The sequence below is a fragment of the Gopherus flavomarginatus genome, chromosome 14 (genome assembly GCF_025201925.1).
Source record: "Gopherus flavomarginatus isolate rGopFla2 chromosome 14, rGopFla2.mat.asm, whole genome shotgun sequence".
NCBI classification, from domain to species: Eukaryota; Metazoa; Chordata; order Testudines; family Testudinidae; genus Gopherus; species Gopherus flavomarginatus.
Genome location: NC_066630.1, coordinates 19247032 through 19268206, shown reverse-complemented (window position 1 = coordinate 19268206; position 21175 = coordinate 19247032). Strand labels below are relative to the sequence as shown.

The 21175-nt window shown below is 36.5% G+C and overlaps 1 protein-coding gene across 2 annotated transcripts in view; it reads right to left on the bottom strand.

The window, feature by feature from the left end:
* LOC127034208 (transcription initiation factor TFIID subunit 4-like) overlaps positions 1-21175 on the bottom strand; it is a 208924-nt gene that overhangs the window by 63982 nt on the left and 123767 nt on the right. For both annotated transcript variants that reach the window (XM_050922813.1, XM_050922814.1), the window contains exon 14: positions 2956-3078. In XM_050922813.1, coding sequence (XP_050778770.1) covers positions 2956-3078 — 123 coding nt within the window. The remainder of the gene's footprint in view (positions 1-2955; positions 3079-21175) is intronic.

Here is a 21175-nt window from a genome sequence, read left to right as displayed (position 1 = left end):
ACAAGCTGATTTTCAGTGGCACTCTCACTGCCTGGGTCCTGGCCACCAGTCCTGGGGGCTCTGCGTTTTAATTTAATTTTAAATGAAACTTCTTAAACATTTAAAAAGCCTTATTTACTTTACATAAACAATAATTTAGTTATATATTATAGACTTATAGAAAGAGACCTTCTAAAACCATTAAAATGTATTACTGGCACGCAAAACCTTAAATTAGAGTGAATAAATGAAGACTCGGCACACCACTGCTGAAAGGTTGCCGACCTCTGATTTAATCAATTGCTTAAGAAAAAAGAAAACTTAAGTTTTTACCTATTCTCTCACACAAACATAACTAACATTTCAAAGAATCATAAGTTTAACTTATTTTAAAATTACATCACAATGAATTTGCTTAGTATATTGGAAAATATGTTTAGATGGTTCTATTTCTTCACGATAGGTGGCAATATTTCTTTACAAGGTTTGTGTAATCAAAATGCTTTCATCTCAGCAAAGGTGAAATTATCCCAGTATCTGAATTTGCTTTTTCACAATTATACATATTCTAAATATGAATAATCATTTTAACCAATATTAATTACCAATGTATTTTCTGGCCCAAGCAGAGAGATGAATCCAAGTAATACTAAATGTCTGTAGTTAATTCAATCATCATAACGTACTGTAAAATGAAGAGCACTTTCTGCATTACCAGAAGCATCAGATCTTTGCACAAAAGAGCCCTAAATAAATCCTGCTGTTATGCAACATCCACAAAAAATCTTTTCAATGTAAGTACCTTAAAAAGCCATGTCCGCAAACACTGGAAAGAGAGACAAAACTGAAATAATAACTGACAATTGCATTATGTAGAGGGAGAAATAGCTAACTTTGCAATCAGTAAGAATTACATATGTAAATGAACATTCAGATCCTTTCTAAATATGATACTTAGCTTCAATAGTAGATTGCATCTTTTCATTGTTTTGAACTTTTAGAAAGTAAAATTTTCAAGTACCGAATGAGGTAACAGCCAAACAACTCATCACAGTCAATGGGATTCCTGTGGTTAAAACTTCACATGATGCTCCTTCTACACTTTCTGTGTTATACTCTTTAATATTACTAATTAAGGACTATGTACAGGATTTAACACCTTATGTGACTGCAGGCCCACAGTTTGTGATTATGTGGTCACAAAGGCTGCTCTCTATTTCAGTGGATTTCTACACTCTTGGCAGTATCCATTAAGCAACTGCCCAATACTAACCCTTTCCATTGGTGAATTCAGATTCCATCTAGCACATGTTCCAACAAACACAACCCATAGGTTCTTCATCAGTCGACAGAAGGTTGGAAACTAAAAGCTCCTTTGCTGACCACTCAGAAACGGGCCAGTCAAGGACAAAGAGGGTTGTACGGTAATTACTGAGGCTGAAAAATTCCCCTTATTTCAGCTCCAAATGATCAAGTGAAGAGGAAGTAGTTACCTCAACCCCACCATATGATTTTTCAACATCAGTGACAGCTGGAGCCTCCCTGACTGCCCTTCTCCATGGCTCAAGGGTATAAAAGACCCATCCTTTAACTCAAGGCTTCATTTTTAAACAAACCTGGTACTGAAGAATAATCCCATCCTTCATCCAGATAAAGTTCTTATGGATGTTTCTCTACCTGTATTGTTGTGGTTACTCACACAGTGTATTAAATCCATTGAATCGGACAGACGAGACGAGGAGAGGCTGTCATGCACAAAACCCAGATAGATTGTTTAGGGTAGGTTTACACTAAAAATACATGTGCGTCAGAGGACATGGCTGTTCTCCATTGCAGCTGAAATCTGAGTCCATTTCGTAATATAGTATAGATGGAACCTTAACTATCATCAAAACTGAGCAAATATCTTGACACCAACAAATGTAGCACATCACACAAGGAAGAAGAGCTGAGGGGAAAAAGTTCCCCAAAAGTGAAACCTGACTATGGGATGCAGCTAGAATGAAGAAAGCCAAATTATTAGTTCAAAATTTGAAAGAAAATGTTGGAATTTTCCTCAGAAGAGCTCTGTGGTAGGAATTAAACCTGCCTGCTGCCGTGCAGGTGGAACTGGCAGCCGGAACTTGAGGGAAATCATAGGCAACAAGCGAATGCCTACCAACAAATCTGGTCCTGCATCCAGGTTGAAGTACCTATTGTAATGGATGTATGCTCTTTAACACAAAGAAGAATTGTTCTTTCATGAACTTCTGTTCAGATACTCTGTCTGAAGTGCTTCACCAATGGTTTGAAGCATGTTAAAACATATACACTGGAACATTTAACGATTTAGCTGGATCAGTGAGACAGCTGTTCTGTATAGTATACAGTCCTGCTTACACTATAAAAATGGAACTGTGCTTTCACAGTGTGAAGGGGCAGCCATTTTGTAACACAGACTGACCATTACCAACACGACACACAAGCAACCCACACCTCAAGCAACTCCAACTACTTGCTAATGATATTTCTCCCTGACTTGTTCTTTCTTTTTAGCTTTCCTGTGTAGGTCACTGGTTGCTCAGCCTGAACCATTAATTTTAAACGCACTCTAAAAACATTTTTAGATAGAGGCTTAAGTCCTTCTGGTTCAATTCTTAATTATTGTCAAAGAAAAATTATATAACGAAAGATGATTCTTGAAAGTTTAAGTAATGGAGATCTCATTTTAGACTAAATTTATTTCACATTGTCATCTCTGGATTTTGGGTGGTGAAACACATGGAAAATCAAAGACTCTGGAGTCTCTTTTTTTTCAGATTCAGTATTTTGTATCACCTTTGCCACATTACATAATCCACTAAGACAACCAACTCTCAGAATCTGTAATTATGATTTGTACTCAGGAGTATTCCACAGTAATTACTAGTGTGTTTCCAAAATAATTGATTTTCACAATAAATTTAATACTATTTGCATTGCTGGTTTTTTCTTTACCTCTCTTCCTATGGTAAGTAAGCCAGGTGAATCAAGCTTCCGTTTCTTTCGTGGACCAATAGCTGCCAATGCAGTTAGGTTGGCATCCCTCTGCCTCATCTGTGCTAGTTCTTGTTGCTGCATCTATTACAGGGAAAAATATATAATTTTAAATTTCATTCATATATCAGATGGTACTCTCAGGCCTGATCATGCAAAGTGGTGAAAGTTCAGAGTGTCCACATGTCTCACGGGATCATGCTGAGTATGGCTATGTCAGATCTTAACAACTCAAACATGCAATGTCAGGGTGAGATTTTCCAAAGTATCACAGGGGCTTAGGTGCACAAATCCCATTGGTTTCCATGGGATTTGTTCTCCAAATCACTGAGCTTCCTTTGAAAATCCCACCCTTAAACATTGGAATTTATTTCATTGGCAAGTAGTATGTATTATACATCTCCAGACTATGACTTCCATGAAGGCTCTAAGTACAAATAAAAAGTCAAAATAGTACAATAATTCAAACATTTCCTTTCATTTCAAAATCTGAAGTTTATTTTGACCATTTCACCTACACTTAATATTCATTTTAAGAAAGTACTCAAAAATCCCTATATCTGAACATTAGTAAAAGTTTTTTCTGGCAACATGGTAATGAGAAGTTGAATTTTCAATAACTGCAAGGGATTAGGGTTTAGTTAACACCAGATTTAGTCACAGACTGGAGCAAGGAAAGCAACACATTTGATCTACAAGTTAGATACTATTTGTTGCAAAAAGGGGAAGAACAGAATATAGGAAAAAATATGATAGCCTTCTGATGAAAATGTCAGTTTGTTCTACCCATTACACATTGTACAATCCCTTTAGAAAGAGTTAATGAGCACAAACATTTTCCACAAACATTTTCCACAGATAAGTGCATAAAAAGTGTAGTGTTAACACTGTACAAAAGCAATTAAAAACATGAGCAATGTAGCACATATATTTTAATTAGACACAATCATTCATGTCTCAGCATTACTTTCACTTTTTTTTTTTTTGCAATGATTTGGTTTGTTCAGAAGAGGTTTTTGCTTTCTAATCTCTCACCGATTTAACTGCTCCACCTCCACAGAAGATAGTAAGACACTGTTTCAAGTGCTTCAATGGTGGTTTGAGGTTAGACAGGTTGTACTGGGACAAGCACACCTCTTCAGTGACAAAAAACATGAATTGACAGGAGTGCTTAGAAATGACTCAGTAATTATTTAACTGCAAATTGCAGACAGTGAAAGATCTGAATTTGCTGATCACTACTGAGTGATCAGGTGCTTAAATAAACAAAAAGAACATGATGTGTGTTTTCTCATTCACTTTCTGTTTAAAAAAGCAGAAATGTATGAAATGTCTTATTTCCTGCATCATTTTGGATTTTATATTACTTCTTTTTGCAATAAATTCTAGCTAGATTAATTGCATATGTTAACCTTCTTTGGAAAAGAAAAAGAATGCTTAAAATGTAGTATATTTAACATTTTAAATCTGGCTATTCTTTGACATCTTTGCCTACTGTGAATTTAAGTTCTATTGTCTATTTTGCAACTTAAAGTTTGCATGATAATTTCAACACAAAAATTAAGCACATCCATACAACTCGATCATCTATTAGATAAAAGAATTAATTAAATACCAAAGTGAAACATGGGCATAATGTCTCTATGGTAGTGCAAAGGTCTATATGTACTTCCCTTTGCCAACTCGTATTAGGTTTTTAGCTCAAATATCTTTGGCTGTCTTCCAGATTAAATGCCAGTAAGACAGACTTGCCCGTTTACCCTTTCAAGGTAGATAGGAACAGTGGTGAGCTCTAATCATTTACAAAGGTCATGATTGGAAGCTAGCCCGTAAGCAGTAATTTAAAATTCGATTGATCCCTATTTGTAGTCAGGGAAAGAAAATGGACATTTCAGCTGTATTGCAATTATGAGGCTTCGAGGCAACTGTAAATAGATGTGCAAATCCAGATACTGGCAAATACCTTAGAGAAGAAATTATTACTATAGTATAACACATAGCCAGGAAAGGTTGAAGATAAAACTGCATATAAAAAAGATCAATCATCTTTTTGCTAATTTGCCATGCTCACCAGCCTATAAGGGTTATCACAATTATCAGAAGTCTGCTGAATATTTAAGTTAGGACCAACTGGCTTAGCATGATCTCAGACAAAAATGTAAAGCAGAGGGCTAATCCAGAACGTGAAATTTTGAACTGGAGAATAGTTTTAATTTTATGGGAGATTACGGTCAGAAATGCCATATGAAAGGCAACTGACATAATACAAAAGATATTATTCAAATACATCATTCAAAGTTGGAATTCTAGACCAACTGCACCTCGGTCCTGTCTTAGGCATATGTACTATTTTGTATTACTGTATACAGTATTAGTTGAACGTTTAATATACGCACATAATATGACTAAGTGTTCTCAGAATCAGAATTCCTTGACTTTTGTACATGCACATTCTGAACCATAAACATGACACTGCTGTAGATTTTGCAGAGTGGGGAAAATCCTTCCTTACCTTCAAGTCTGCCAGTTCGGCAGATTTGAGAGCCTGCAGAGTGTCCCTAGCCTCTGTTTGCCAGAAGCTGGGAATGAGCAACAGGGAATAGATCACTTGATGATTACCTGTTCTGTTCATTCCCCCTGGGGCACCTGGCATTGGCCACTGCCGGAAGGCAGGATACTGCTTGATATCACAGAGCAATGTGCCTAATGTGTTTATTTTAATTACCACAATATTGACTGTTCAAATAAACACACAGAACATGTGCAGCTGACTATAATACAAGACAAAGTGTGATCCAGTGGATATGATACCAGACAGAGTCAAAGGACATGGGTTCTATTACACAGACCTGTTCTGTGACCATGGGCAAGTTACTTCACCTCTCTCTGCCTGTTTCCCCTCCCATCCTTTGTCTATATTGTGTAGACTATAGGCTTTGCAGCCAGGGATTGTCTCTTACTATGTGCCTTATTTATACTGCCTAGTATAATGGGGCCCTGATCTCTAGATATTACTACAATATAAACAAACAACTAAATAAATAAATAGTTGGTACATTTCCAGATGTGAAACTCCAGATACATACACAAAACAGTTTACGAACATCTGGCTCATCAGTTCACACCTTAGTATCCTGTAGGAGAAAATTGCATCCTACATATAACTTTATTAATTACTTTTGTACGCAACCACTTCAAATATGTTCAAGACATTTGTCATCAGTGAGATGCACAAGTTAAAATTTTAAAAATAATCTGCTTAGTTTAAAAAGTGCTGACGTGAAACTGATGCTGTATAACTCAAAACTCTCAAAACTCTTTAAAAAGTCACCTTTGAGATGTAATATGAGAAAATAAAAGTAAAAGGGGATCATTTAAAAGTTACAATTTTCTGAAAAAGGGGGCTCAATAAAATTACATTCTCAACAGTATCTACAAAGTCACTATCATGACATTATGATTACCAGAATAAGTCTTGATCCTGCAAATGTGATTAACTTTACAAACTAGTCCTCCTACTGAAGTCAACAGAACTTTTTACAATGTGTAAAGTTAAGCACAGAGGTCTCTGCAGGGCCTTTGGTGCCATCTTTGTGAAATTTCAGGAAATACTTTATAGTATTGTATAGCTCATCTTATATATTTTTACACTTTTCCAGATTATATGGATATTTAATATTAAAGTCCAGAGCTTCATTTTCACAGATTTTTACATCTAAATTTATATTTGAAACCCAAGCTAGATTATTCCCTTTGGAATGTGAAAGCTGCTATTAATTTCTTTCCCTATTCCATCAATCCCTTACCTTCATTTCATTTACGCCACCCCTCCCTTACCCATCCTTTTAGCCCTCCTGCGCCACTCACAACCTCCCTGGCTGTCTTCGTATTACCTGTCTCTATCAGTCTCTCTCCTTGCTCCCTAGCCTTTTTTCTGCACCCCCAATCTTTCCAACACAAACATTCCCTCATTTAATAAAGGTATAGCTTTATTAAATACAACATGCTACATCAACCAACAGGATACAACAGCTTGACTATAGTAATGCATTCTTTTTGTAGATCACTTTCATATTGCATTTCTTATTCACTATTACTCTAACCCTCTGACAATTAATATACTGTACAACTGAAAAATAAGTCTTAAGTCTTTAGAAGGAGGACACTGGCTCTTTTGAAATGACAGTAATCAGACAAAAACATTTTTGATAATCAAGATATATATTTAGAACATAAACATGCCAATCTATACTATACAAGAAAAAAAGCTTGTTCCTATACAGCTGTCTTTCAACATTTATAAATTCATAAATCCAGTTCATTTTACAGCTTTTTAAAAGCATTAATCATTAATAGCTTCTTAAAAGTTTAAAAATAAAACATCTTTTTATGAGCCTTTTACCCTTTTCTGTCTGGCTAAGATTAATTTTTAGTGTGCTTTGAATGCAGCTGTAATTTACTTGGCGTTGTTGTTGTTGTTTAATAACAACTTTAACAGATGTCCTTTCTCACATAAAAGATCTTTCTAGCATTGCTGGATGAAAACAGCACTGAGGACATTTCTCATTACTTAACTACTGCAAAGCCAGCAGTGAGAGTACAAAATATCATTTTGTTTTCCTCACACAACTGTTCATTATATTATTTTTAGTTTCTCAACAAAGAAGAGGCAGATTACAAATACACCATATTTAATATCAGTCCCAACTCTTCCCACCACATTATTAAAATTGCGAGAAAGGCTGTAATTTTGGCACATGGCATAAGCAAGCTGATAGTGCATCTACTTGAAATGTCAACATTACCACTGCTTACTAATTATTTTCAAAACATAGGAATGTGTGTCATGGTTATTCATGCTGTGTTTTGGAAATAATTTTAGAACAGGAATTTTAATTCTCTTCTGTGCAATGACAGATAATATGGTGGTGATAGTTATAGAAATACCAATAAACAATTCAATTTTAAATGTAAATGAATGCCTTATGTTTTTATTCTCTCTTGTATTTTGCCATTTCTTCTACTGGCACGTCACATAACAGTAAGAAATGTCCTGTTTGGGAGATCAGAATGGGTTTGTTTGCAAGACTTTTTTTCAAGAAACAAAAACCCAGGGTTGTGAGTTCAATCCTTGAGGGGGCCATTTGGGGATTGGTCCTGCTTTGTGCAGGGGGTTGGACTAGATGATCTCCTGAGGTCGCTTCCAACCCTGATATTCTATGATTCCCTTTGCAAGTGAAGACTACAGATTTGAATCCAAACACTTTTTCTAATTCTGAAAATTAAATAGCATGACTGCTGCTAGAATTCCTACTACAGACAGATGGTTTTTCCTCTTGAGAGAATGGGAAAGCAAATATCCCAGGAGGTGGAAACCAACAGATTTCAGGTCTTCTGAGATCTGTTGAGGTTAACTGTGCAAACATACTAGTGACTTTCACCTACTGAATTCCAGAGCTTGTTAAAAGACAGATGTGAGTTAGAAGCTTCCACCAAAATTAGCCAGGAAATTATATTGCAACGTATCTCATTTGAATGTGTATAACTATGATATCTCAGGAATATTTTATGATACACATAACAAGATGGGTCTATTATTCTGTTAATAAATGTACTAAATAAAAATAAAATTAACAAGCCAATACTGGAAGTATTTGTTGAAAATAAAAATGCATAATCCTTGTTTTTAAAGGGGTTACCCACCTGATCTCACATTTTATGCACTTAAATAACTGCAGTCTGGTAGCTAGATGCCTCCATGCAGTGACTGGCATCCACGATTATTTCCTCTTAAATATCAGTATCATATTCTAGAGCATAGGCAACTTTTAAAATACTGCTATTATTTTAAGTTAGCACCTCAACTACATGAGCAAAGTTCATATTTTGGAACATGGTGCTTATGTGTTTCTGCACCAATACACACTGATAGGTAGAACAATCTAACAACAAATGTGGACGCTTGGCTGAATACTCATGCATTTGGTTCTGATTATTATAAACTCCCAGTCATTATAGGTATATTCTTTCATACACTGGTCCAAATCTTGGTCTTGGCACATCCACACTCCAGCCACTGAGGTCTAAGTAGATCCCAAGAGAGAGCTCCATCAGGATTGCCAATATAATATCTTATCATCCCACCATTACCCAGGATGGGGATGGATTCCATAATGCTGATTCCTACTAGTAGCGGTAGAAGTAAAGGCTTATATTATGATAGCACCCAAAGGCTCCATTATAATTTGGGATCCTATTGTGCTGGATGGGATAGAAACATGTAAGAGATACAATTCCTGACCTGTAGGGTTTACAATCTAAAGATACAAAACAGTTGAAGGGTAGGGAATGGGATATAATACACAGGAAAATTAATATGGTGAAGAATTGGTCCCGGGTTTATTAGTTACATGTATTGCAGGCATTTCCCCCACTCCTTTTTTTTTAAACTGGAGGTAGAAATGGGGACAGGCTTGCGGACCCCCTGGAGTACTATAGCATATCTTTTTTTTTTAAATCCAATCTTGATTTTAAAACTGCCAGTGATGGAGAATCAACCACGACCCTTGTTAAGGTTGAGCTCCTTGAGTCTATCACTATAGCGCATGTGAGGCTTCAAGCAGTACCCAAGATTATGAAGCACCTTGCTACCACCTACCATTAGCATGAGGTGTCTTGTCTGTGCTGGCTGTGGATCAGCTTCCTGAATCCACCAGCCTCTGGGACTCGCTCTCTCTGTACTGGTTAGCAACAGGACCAGTATTGACCCCCCCACACCCTCCAAGACAACCCAGTAGCTTAAGCATACCCTTTTCCAGAGCTCCAACCTTGTGGGCACTCTGGTTTACAGTTTATCAATCAAATGTTTAAAGTTTATCAACATCGTTCTTCAACTGTGGACACCAGAACTGGACACAGCATTCCAGCAGCAGTCACACCAGTGCCAAATAAATAACTTCTCTACTCCTACTTAAGAGTCCCCTGTTTATGCATCCTAGTATCCCAATTAGCTTTCTGAGCCACAGTGTCACACTGGGAGCCCATGTTAACTCCCAAATCTTTTCCAGAGTCAGTGCTTCCCAGGATAGCGTCCCTCATCCTGGAAGTATGGGCCTACAGTCTTTGTGCCTATATATTTAGTTGTATTAAAATGCATATTGTTTGCTTACGCCAGTTTACCAAGTGATCTACATTGCTCTGAATCAGTGATCTGTCCTCTTCATTATTTACCATGCCACAATTTTTGTTTCATCTGCAAACTTAATTGGTGATGATTTTACGTTTTCTTCCAGGTTACTGATAAAAACATTAAATAGCATAGGGCCAACAACCAATCTCTGTGGGACCCCACTGTCATAATATAATTCCCAATTCTGGACCTTAGCATCCAAAATATGAATATTAGCATGAAATTCCCTAAGCTTAATTAGCAGCTTAGATTTGCTAGGCTGCCACCAATCAGGACTTATTTAGAGCGCCTGATAAACTCTGGTCTCCCCAAACCTTTCCCTGGGGATCCCCAAGACTCAGATTCCCTGAGTCTCACAACAAAGGGGAATAAACTATTTCCCTTCCCCCCTCCTTTCTTCCTCCCAGCTTTTTCCTGCACTGGGAACACTAGGAGATCGCCTGATTCAACTCCTTGAATCACCACTCCCCCTCCCTTCTTGCCCGGAGAGAGATACACAGATAAACGCTGAGAGCAGGTTTCCCTTCCTCCTCCCCTTTCCTTTCTCCCACCAATTCCCTGGTGAGTGCAGACTCCCTTCTCTGGAGTTTTACAAAAGATAACCAGAAAAATCAATTAGATTCTAAAAAAGAGGAAACTTTAATAAAAGAAGAAAAACATAAAACTTGTCTCTGCACTTAGATGGTATAAAGTTACAGGGTCTTTCAACTTATAAACAATAGAAACTAACTTTCTCCAGCAGAAACACAATTTAAGCTACTTCCAGCAAGTACATATATGCAAATAAAAAAGAAAACAAAAGACTATGACCGCCTTTTCTACTTACAATTCTGAACAGATAAGAGACTATAGCAGGGAGATTGGCAGAAACCTGGTTACACCTCTAGCCCCGTCCAGGACTCAGAGAGAACAAAGCCAAACCCAAAACCCACAAACAAAGGCTTCCCTCCCCAAGAGATTTGAAAGTAGCTTGTCTTCTGATTGGTCCTCTGGTCAGGTGTTTGGGGTCCCTGTTTGTTAACCCTTTACAGGTAAGAGAGACATTAACCCTTAACTATCTGTTTATGACACCCACTCAAAACATACCCACTTGATGACAATACCTTATTTGCAATTACATTTTGAGACTTATTAGTCAGTTTTTAATCCATTTAATGTGTACATAACAAGTACAGCCCAAAAAACCCCACCTCTACTGACAATGTTCTATATGCAATTTTCAAACATAATGTGGTCAAATAAAAAATAATTATCTCCACAACAAAGCTATATGCTTCCCCTCTGAGATTGTTATTCTTGTGACTAAATGAAATTATCAGTCTGTCAGCCATGATGGCTACAGGTCTAGTCAAAAGAGATCATGACTTTATTGTACAGCATAAGATATATTTTTCTTTCCCACGAGCCTCTAACTCAAAAAACTGTTGAAAATTATTGCTTAATACTATAAAAAATTCACCTTTGGGCAGAGACTAAGCTGGGAACATTTGAGGCCCCAAGGTGAATGTTTCACAAAGTAATGAGCACCTGAATACTGTTTTGGAACTTTAATTAGAGCGGCTGCGACCAGATGTCACTACTGCTATAGACCCATGCAGCTTATTACTTCTGGTTCCATTAACATTTGCTCCATTATTTTAGTGAGAATATAAAATTACATTTATGGTACAGAAATTGTTATGTGCATCCTTGTCTTTTTTTGTACACCAGTACTCCCTATGATTTTCTCAAGTCAAGCACCTCAGCTCATTAACCATGATTTTTCAGAAAATAATCATCAGTGAAACATGAAGTGACCTGAAGAAGAACTAAATGTAAGCTTAAAAGCTTCTCTCTCTCACCAACAGATGTTTGGTCAATAAAAGATATTACCTTACCCACTTGTCTCTCTAATATCAGGGAAACAGTCATTTAATTTCCTTAGTTCCATAAAGCAACAGATCTATACAAACTTTCCAAGACTTTCCTTAACTGCTCTTTACTAATAGCTTAAAAAAAATCAGGGTATTCTCAATTTATAATTTTCCAAACTACTTTAAAAAAAATCTTTTTGAAGTCAGATTGTAAAAAGGAATTCATTATCAGATTATTTTTTTAGTCTTTTTAAATTGTATGTCTCTTCATTTATTAATAGGCTGACTTTCTCTCTAGTACGACTTTATTCTCAAAATATTTATAAATGCTTTTCTCATTCCCCTAGTCCCTTTGATTAACATATGTTATTTTGTGGTTGCCATTGGTTTTTCCTTGGAATCAATTTTGTATATTTTTTGCCTGGTTGCCTTCCTGATTTCTATTTTCAGCACTATTTCTTTTTTACTTAAGATCTTTGAGTGATCATATTTACAGACACATTAACTCCTACTTACACCATCCCTTCTTTGAGGTGCAACAAATTACATTTCCTGTGTTAATTATAGTATCTTTTGGGTTTTCCCAGATGACTTCTAGAATGGTGGACTTTAATACTTCCTTCCATTTGACCTTGTTCATTGGATTTCTTCCGCCTTCAAAATTTGCTTTCTTGAATTCTAATACACTTTTACAGTTCATCTGCATGCTGACCTCAAGTTCATAGTTACCAGTCCCAAACTTCTCTATTATTCTCTCTTGCTCCCTCCGTTCCCAGGAAAATCAGTACAAGTACCATTAGATTTTGGGTTGTTTCTCATTTAGTCAGAGTCTTCACTTCTTTAATCTTAAAATTTTCTTCTGTGTTTCTTAAGAACCTCTTTCATTATGCATGTTTATTAAATGTGTTACTCAACAGATAACTGGTGTAATTAAATTCCCCATGTACATGGTACCTAGTGGGTTTGAGTACAATTATATCTGCTCAGGAATTTTACCCCACATTCTTCATTGCTGAACTATAGCTTTCTTGCTGTGTAACACAACCCTCCACCACTATTTCTTTTATACTCTCTCTTAACTACATTTAATGTTTGAAATAATTAAAAACTACTACAGAGCTACTTTGCTAAGAATCACGGAAGAACTAGGCTCCTATTATTTACTTTATGGCAGTCAGCTGAAGTCTGATTTATACAGTAAAATCCTAGCTCCAGTAAGTCAATGGGGAGTTCTGCCAATGACTTCAATGGAGCCAGGATTTCACCCACACAATCTTCAGTTAAAACTAGGTACCTTCCTATTTTTAAAAGGCAATATTTGCAAATGGTTTTACAAAACTTTACTGAACATGTGTTAACACCAGAAAGGGCTTGGCTTCACTACCAGGGTAAATTGACCTAAGTTACACTACTCCAGCTATGTTATTCACATAGCTGGAGTCAACATAGCTCAGGTCAACTTATTCCGGTATCTTCACTGCGTTGCATCGAAGGGAGATGCTCTCTGATCGACTTACCTTACTCTTCTCTGGGAGCTGGAGTACCGGAGTTGACCGGAGAGCGCTCTGCCATCGATTTAGTGGGGCTTCACTAGACCTGCTAAATCAACATCCACTGCATCGATTACAGACATGTTGATCTTCAGGGTAGTGAAGACAAGCCCAAAAGCTTCTGATGGGAAATCTGTATCTTTAAATTGCCATTCATTTTAGGAAATGAGAAAAATGTAGCAATTTACTAAAAATCATTTGGCTGTAATAAGTAAATTTAATCAAGTGGTTAGAGAGAATGTCACTGGAGCTAATTTTTAAAGTGTTATAAACAGATGGGGAATGGGTGACGTAGGGGATAGTTGTGCTGCTTTTGTAATCTGGATCATGTTTTGATCAAGTCAAAGTGACATGACAAAAACTATTTTAATTTATTCTATAACTATATTCAACTTGGCATGAAAGTACTCTACATTTGGCAAATATAAGAGTGGGGAAAAATGAGTATTAGGAATGAAAACAGCCAAACTTCCCACCAAAAAACTTCAGGAGAGGTGTTTGGAGTCCATTAGTAAAACACAAATTCTATTTCAGAATGTGAAACATGCCTGAGATATAAATAATTTAAATCTTTAGAAATAACTAACAAAATTGCTGCCACTCATTTCTCCTACAGATGAAGAGCACAAAAAACTAGTGTGGGGACAATATATTTCATACACTGACAAGTAGCAAATTAGGGAGTCTTATAAGTACAATACGGTAGTCATGCCTTTCTATTGATCACATATAATTTACATCTTACAAAGATGTGAATTCTTGCATTCTCACTCCACAAGGAAAATCTCAATGATTTATTCATTTCAAATAAAAAATAGAAGGTAGATGAGAAGAATTACTTCACAGGCTGTAGCTTTCTCAGGGCACTAGTGCTAGGCTCTTCTTTCGCACTGCCCGAAGGGGCTTTGTGTGCAAGTCCCTCTAATTAACAAGGTGAATCATGCAGCAGTTCTCTAATTAGTGAACATGACAAGCCAATGGAAACAAGCAGACAGACCTGGTGTACAGATATGGTCAACAAAAAGCATAGCAACATGCCTTTAAAAATGTATATTTCATGTAAATACACTACAAAAAGTAAGAGATCCAGTGTAAAACCTATTTTTTTCATGTTTTATGGTTATAATTGTTTTCAGATATAAATAATGACATAAATCAAGGTTTCCAACTGTAAGTCCAACTCCAACTCCAAAATCCGAAAATAGCTAGCTATCCTACTCAAAACAAGCAGCTGCTTAAGGGGCAGTATTTGTTTTCTTCCTTGTTTCTCCATTTTAAAGAGCAGCAGTTACATTAAGTTTATAGTTCTGAAAACCCCTAATTAATCCCTCAGCATAGGGAGACATAAAATGGGTGTGCTAGTTCCACCTTTCTTCTCATTGTTCTATGCATTATAAAAAGCTCTCTCTGTATATATACAATCCCACAAATTTCAGTCTTTTGCATATGGAAGGATGATCAATAATCCTAATAATAAAAATTATACAAAGATATCTGCATTGATAAAACAAGATGGGACAATCCAAATTGTACCCCATGTCACAGAATTCTTCCCAACTATAAACTTCCTTCAATCTTTCAATTCTACACTATGCTTCCCCCAATGAATACCCCCTGCACCTAAAATACCCTGAAAACATCAAGTAGTATTTTAATTAATTTTCCATTCTTTATTCTAAATTAATTTCCTGGTTTATGCTCTAAGGACCTTAAAATCACTACAACAGTCAGCGATGGATGGTACCAACATTAGTAAATGCTTCTCCATAGCAAAGTTGCATAATAATCTCTGCTACTTACACTCCAGTGTATCTCATCAAATGGACAAAACTGTGGATTAACCTCGCCACAAATAGCCCACCCTCACAGAGCTCCAAAATAAACACTCTTCCCATCCTCCTCTTCTAACTGGAGAATTAATATCCTTCTGCCTCAACATATCAATGTTGGACAACCTCACTGCTTGGACCATTGCAGTTTTAAAAACACGGGGGTGTAAATACTAGTTCTTACGTAACAGTAGCACCACAGATGTAAATTAGAAAACTATTTTTAAACTGCTTTAGCATAGAATTGTATGACTCAAAGTCATGTTACAATGAAGGTTTAAATTCATGATCTATAATGTTATTTCTTGTGAAACTGTGATTGAACAGAAATGTTAAAATAACCTATAGACTATTTAAATGCGCTCAGTATGTTTTCATTTATTTGCGAGCTTCTCCTAACTTCTCTTAGATCCCATTCAACAAAACCATCCTTAGGACAGTACCTAGCAACTTTAAACACAGACTGAAGAGTATCCTCTTAACATCAAGGTATAACTGATAATCTGCTAACAACTGAACTATGATCTGCCATATGCTAACAACTGAACTATGATCTGAAAGTATTCAGCAAACAACCTGTCACAAATGCTTATTGTTTCAATAACCAATTCACCAAAGGTCTTTGCTTAATAAAATACATTACAAACACTGGCACATTATTATCAAAAGGCAGTTGTAATTAAATGTGAAACAACTGGAAAAAAACACACCAGACTGAGGTTTACAAGAGGTTGAGTGGATCAGAAAGCTCTAGATTCCTCTGCGCATCTTACTACAATGAAACCAAAATAAAGGGATTCTAAAAAATGTGCTAAATAGGAGATTAAAAATAGAATCTTATCTAACATCAAGAATATCTAAATGGTTGATTTTTCACCAACTTTTATACACAAGGATGATTTTTATATACATATAAACACACACTGTACTTAAATAAGAAAATTATGTAACAGTAAAAGGCAGCTGTCCATATGTAATATCTTCTATGAGACAATACAATCCATCACCAAGCAGCCAAATTCTGCTCTTATTTGAACTGGTGTAAATCCAAAATACCTCCACTGACATCATTTGAATTACTCCAGAATTGGATTAGTGAGAAAGAGCAGAATTTGACTCAAACTGTTTTAAAGAATAGAAACAGACACTGGAAAATGAATACAAGAGAGTAAACCCACTGAATCAAACAGGCCAAAAGATAATTTCTTAGGCAAAACATTCAGGTCATTGCATCTTTCACCTCATATTCTACCATCTCTAGCATTTACCTGATAATGGTTACCACACTGGTTAGATGTTACTGTCTTGGTGAATGTCTGTGTTTATATAGCTTCAGCTTCACTAAAAATTAATTGAGGGTTTTTATGAAATGTACTTTTATTTCTTGAAAGTTCAGTAGTATAGTGGAGCAAATTACAGAAATTTTACCATCATCAATTATGCAACAAGGATAATTTCAGAAATTTGTATAATAGAGATAACAACAGCTTTCAAGGTTGTCAAAGCATGTTTTGCATTGCCCTATGTTAGCCTGACAGAAATTTCCATAAATAGAAACAATCAAAAGAGTCTTGAGTTGCACTAAGGGAGAAGTTGAATAGTTTTAGGAGAACAGCTCCTGGGCTGGCATTAATAATTTCCAGTTGTCCACAGCAAATCAAGACTTTGAGGAAGATTTTTTTCCTCCTAGTTCTCTATTAATGAATTGGAACAGGACTAAGACCCCCCTTTTTTGGTGAAAAAAATATTAAAAAATCACCTGCACATCTAGCAAAAAAAAAAATGTGCTCAAAATTTGGGAAATTAAGACTTGATGTAACTGATAGCAAATTGCACATTACCAATAATACCTGGGACCAAGAGAGATTTCCTAATTTATTAAAACAATATACCATAAAAAATTGAAATGACGTCTATACCCAGCACAAGCAGAACTACCAGATAAATAAAGGATAATACATATTTTGCACTTACATAGTATCTTTCTCTCAGGGCACTTTACAAATATGAATTAAGCCTCACATCATCTCTATATTAGGTAAAATATGAATTGGGACCACATGACATACTGAAATGCAGCCACCTCTGAGGACAGAACACAGTGGCTGTGAAAAAGTATACTCGATAGTTTAAGACGGAGTAAATAGGAATATTTTAATCAATTTTAATGACTGTCACTGGAATTTAGCCCAGACCCTGAAACAAACACCTCTATTTTCATGAAATGTGCCATGGATTCTTCAATAACCAAAAACTGCCTTGCTCTCTTTTCTTGTGTGAAACATGACATCTCCAGAAGCTCTCTGGGCCTGATCCAAAGTCCTCTGAAGTGCACAGACTTCCATCAGTAGGCTCTGAATCACTCTTCATACTCCCTAACCCAATGCCAAGGGTTTAGAGTTGACCTCAGTCTGCTCAATCAAGGTAAAAGTAGTTAACCTGTTCCACTCAAGCCTGAACCAGCATGATTCTAACTTTGCTTATGTCAGAGGATCACAAAGAAAGGTGAGGTGACTGCAGGGTTCAAAAGTTCTGAGGGCAATCTAGTAACAATTCCTCATTTTACACAGTGGGGAAAAAATGCCCTCTCCTCCAGTTGGCAGAGTGAGGGGGCACAAACCTTGAATAGATTGCAGGAGAGGTAGCATAGCACTCAGATGTGAGAGTACATACCTGGCAGGCAAGGGACTGGCCCTTTGGGATGTCTCCCCTCCTCCACCACATATTTAAAGTTCCTGGTGGCTGTGTCACCCGTTCTGCCCTTAGCTGTAGTATAAGGCCTGTATTTTTAGGATGCTGCAGGTCTCACCGATTGCCTGTTTGGGGGATCAGAAAACAATTTTTCCTGCTGGACTAAACTGGCAGACATTTGGTGATCTTTGTCACTTTCCTTACAGCATCATGGGGACACACTTGATTTAGACTCAATAGTACTTTAATACCAGGAGAGGTAAGAGGTTTAGCTTGTTGCAACTTGTGGCCAACGTCTAGGGCTGACAAAGGCTAAAGGGGCCAGTAAATGAGACCCAGGATTTTGCCAGAGGAACTGTGCCTGTAGGAAAAGGGGAGACAAAGTCTTTTCGGCCTGAGGTCTGCTCTTGCTAACCTCTACCCTCTCACCTGTGTCTATTTTTTCCAAGAACCACTGTTAAACCACAAACAAGCAGTTTTATGGTGTTCATGTATGAGGAGTTGGCAATCATCAATGATAGATCTATACTAAAATACAGAGATCAATCTTCAGTATTTAGTTTCATCTGTCTTGCAATGGGAGCTTGCAAGTGCCAAAAGAGTCAACGGTAGTGAGTGACCTTTGACAGTAATGTACTTTCGGTGACTTTTCTGATCTGTACCTCTTAGTAAATCACATTAGGTATCCCCATAGATTCTATTGCTACACTACAGCAGTGGGACTATTTTGCTTCTGTAGCACTGGCAGATGCACACCAATGTCACAAAAGTGTGCTGACTCAGAACTTCAGGCCTTCTTACAACAAAAGTTACCATATAGTCTGACAATTTAACCACAGCCCTAAAAACCAGCATCCAACATAAAATGACGAATGAAAGCACTAACTGGTGGGATGGCACAAAATGTCCACATTACCTTCTCCTCCAGAAAAAAGGTTTCCAGAAGACACATCCTCCTACTGGGATAGCAGTAATATACTATTTAAAAATACATGCAGAAATGTGTTAAAATACCAATGTTGTTTGCAAGTCCTGCGGTACACCACTATTTTAAACAACGAAGTGGGTTCTCAGAAAACAAAAAACCTCTTCTATATCAATTATGCTTTCAAACAACATCTTTTGTAAACCAGATTTGTAAAATTACGACCAAAAATTACACATTTCAAGTTAGAGAATAAATAAAAATCTGAAATTACATAGTTTCCCATAAAATCTGTACTGGTCCCATCACTCTCACATTCATTTCAAACATATTTCTTAACAAGCGAACATTTTCTATCTGTACTGTCTTCCTGAATACAATTAACACTTGATTTTTTATGCTCAGTTTAATTTCCCATTTTGTATCTTTGACACCTCCCTAAAGCCTACTTGACTTCTCTGACATATTTGCCAGAGCTTATGAGCACTTCTTGCAGGACGGATATTTCTTAATCTTATCTTTCGGGTAGTTAATAGATTTTCATGTGGTCTGACAGGTGAATACAACCTTTGGTCACATAGGGTGAAATACCCCTTTAAAGGTAATAATACTGATAGCATGTCAGAAATAAAGATTAAGAAGGCTCTTCAGAAATCTACATGTTGTGTTTCTAGTTTAAAGGCACAAAATGTTTTTGTTATGTACATACCGGTAATTACACTTACTTGTGAAACTAAATGTGCAGGGTAGTAAGGAATGGGATGGAGGAGTCACAATATGAATTGCAAGAAGATTTAAGAGTTTTGTTTAGATTTTTCCACTTATTCCTAACTGTGTAAACCCATACAGGGTAAGTGAGATAATATTTATTGGACCAACTTCTGTTAGTAATAGAGACAAGCTTTCAAGCTTACACAGAGCTTGTCAAAAGTTTCTCCCTCTCACCAACAGAAGTTGGTCCAATAAAAGGTTTAACCTCACCCACCTTGTCTCTCTAATATCCTGGGACTGATATGGCTACAACAACACTGTATGTAAGACCATACAGTCATTAACTATAGTTGCATTTATACACAAAATTTTGTAATGCTTTTCGGTTGCTTCTCTTCTCTCCCACATTATATTGAGAAATATTTTAAAGAATTAGCAACAGCTGAGTCAACAGAAGCTCATTGTCAGTTAAGAAACAGAACAAACATATAGCACCTTGTTCCAGTTTTTCCCTTCTATATCTCACATCATTCTGACTTCCCCACAGTCAAAACATGGAAGCTAACCACAAGCTTCAACAATATTCTTTCAAGACTAAATAGGAACAAGAAATCCTATGATTACTTACTGTTATTTAACTGCCTAATAATCCAAAGAAAATGAGTGACTTTCTGTCATACATCTAAATTTCATAGATATTCAAATCCACGTCTGGTGAACACACACTTAAGGGAAAACTGACCACACTGTTTACATTAGAAATGGTAATAATGCAATTTATTTACTTTCAAAAAATAATATTACTAGAGGGAAAAAAAGCACATTTTTATCAACAACACGCTGAGCAGTCTCTCATTATTCAATTAAGATGATGTGCCTATCAGTAGAGTGTTTAATGGAGAACACAAAATATTTGTAATACAAAGACTAAACTAAAAACAGCAAATGAAAGCAATACACCCTTAGTCTTCCCCAGACACATTAATGATCAACTGCCTGGTTTCTATTTTAAGTATGATTAGAAAGCTATGCATGCATCTAAATACAGATGTAAAAGTCTAGTGTTTTACAAATCACAGAAAACGATACTTCAACTCTTACCCTAATTACAACCTGTAATCTAACCAATAGTAGTTAATATTTTATTGGGTTAAACTGACTGATATTGATGATAATTAAGGCTATGAGTCAGTCACGGATTCCGTGATTTTACATGACCTCCGTGACTTCAGCCCCGGGCGGTGGGTCTCTGGCTTCCACGATTTATTGTTTATTGCCCACATCCTGGCCATGACTTTTACTAAAAATATCTGTGCGAAAACTAATGATAACAAAACTAAATTTTACCAATGTGTACAGCATATATACCCCCCCCCAAAGTAATTATTAAAGGGCCAAATTCTGTTATGCAGGGTTTCCTGTTGCCACACGGG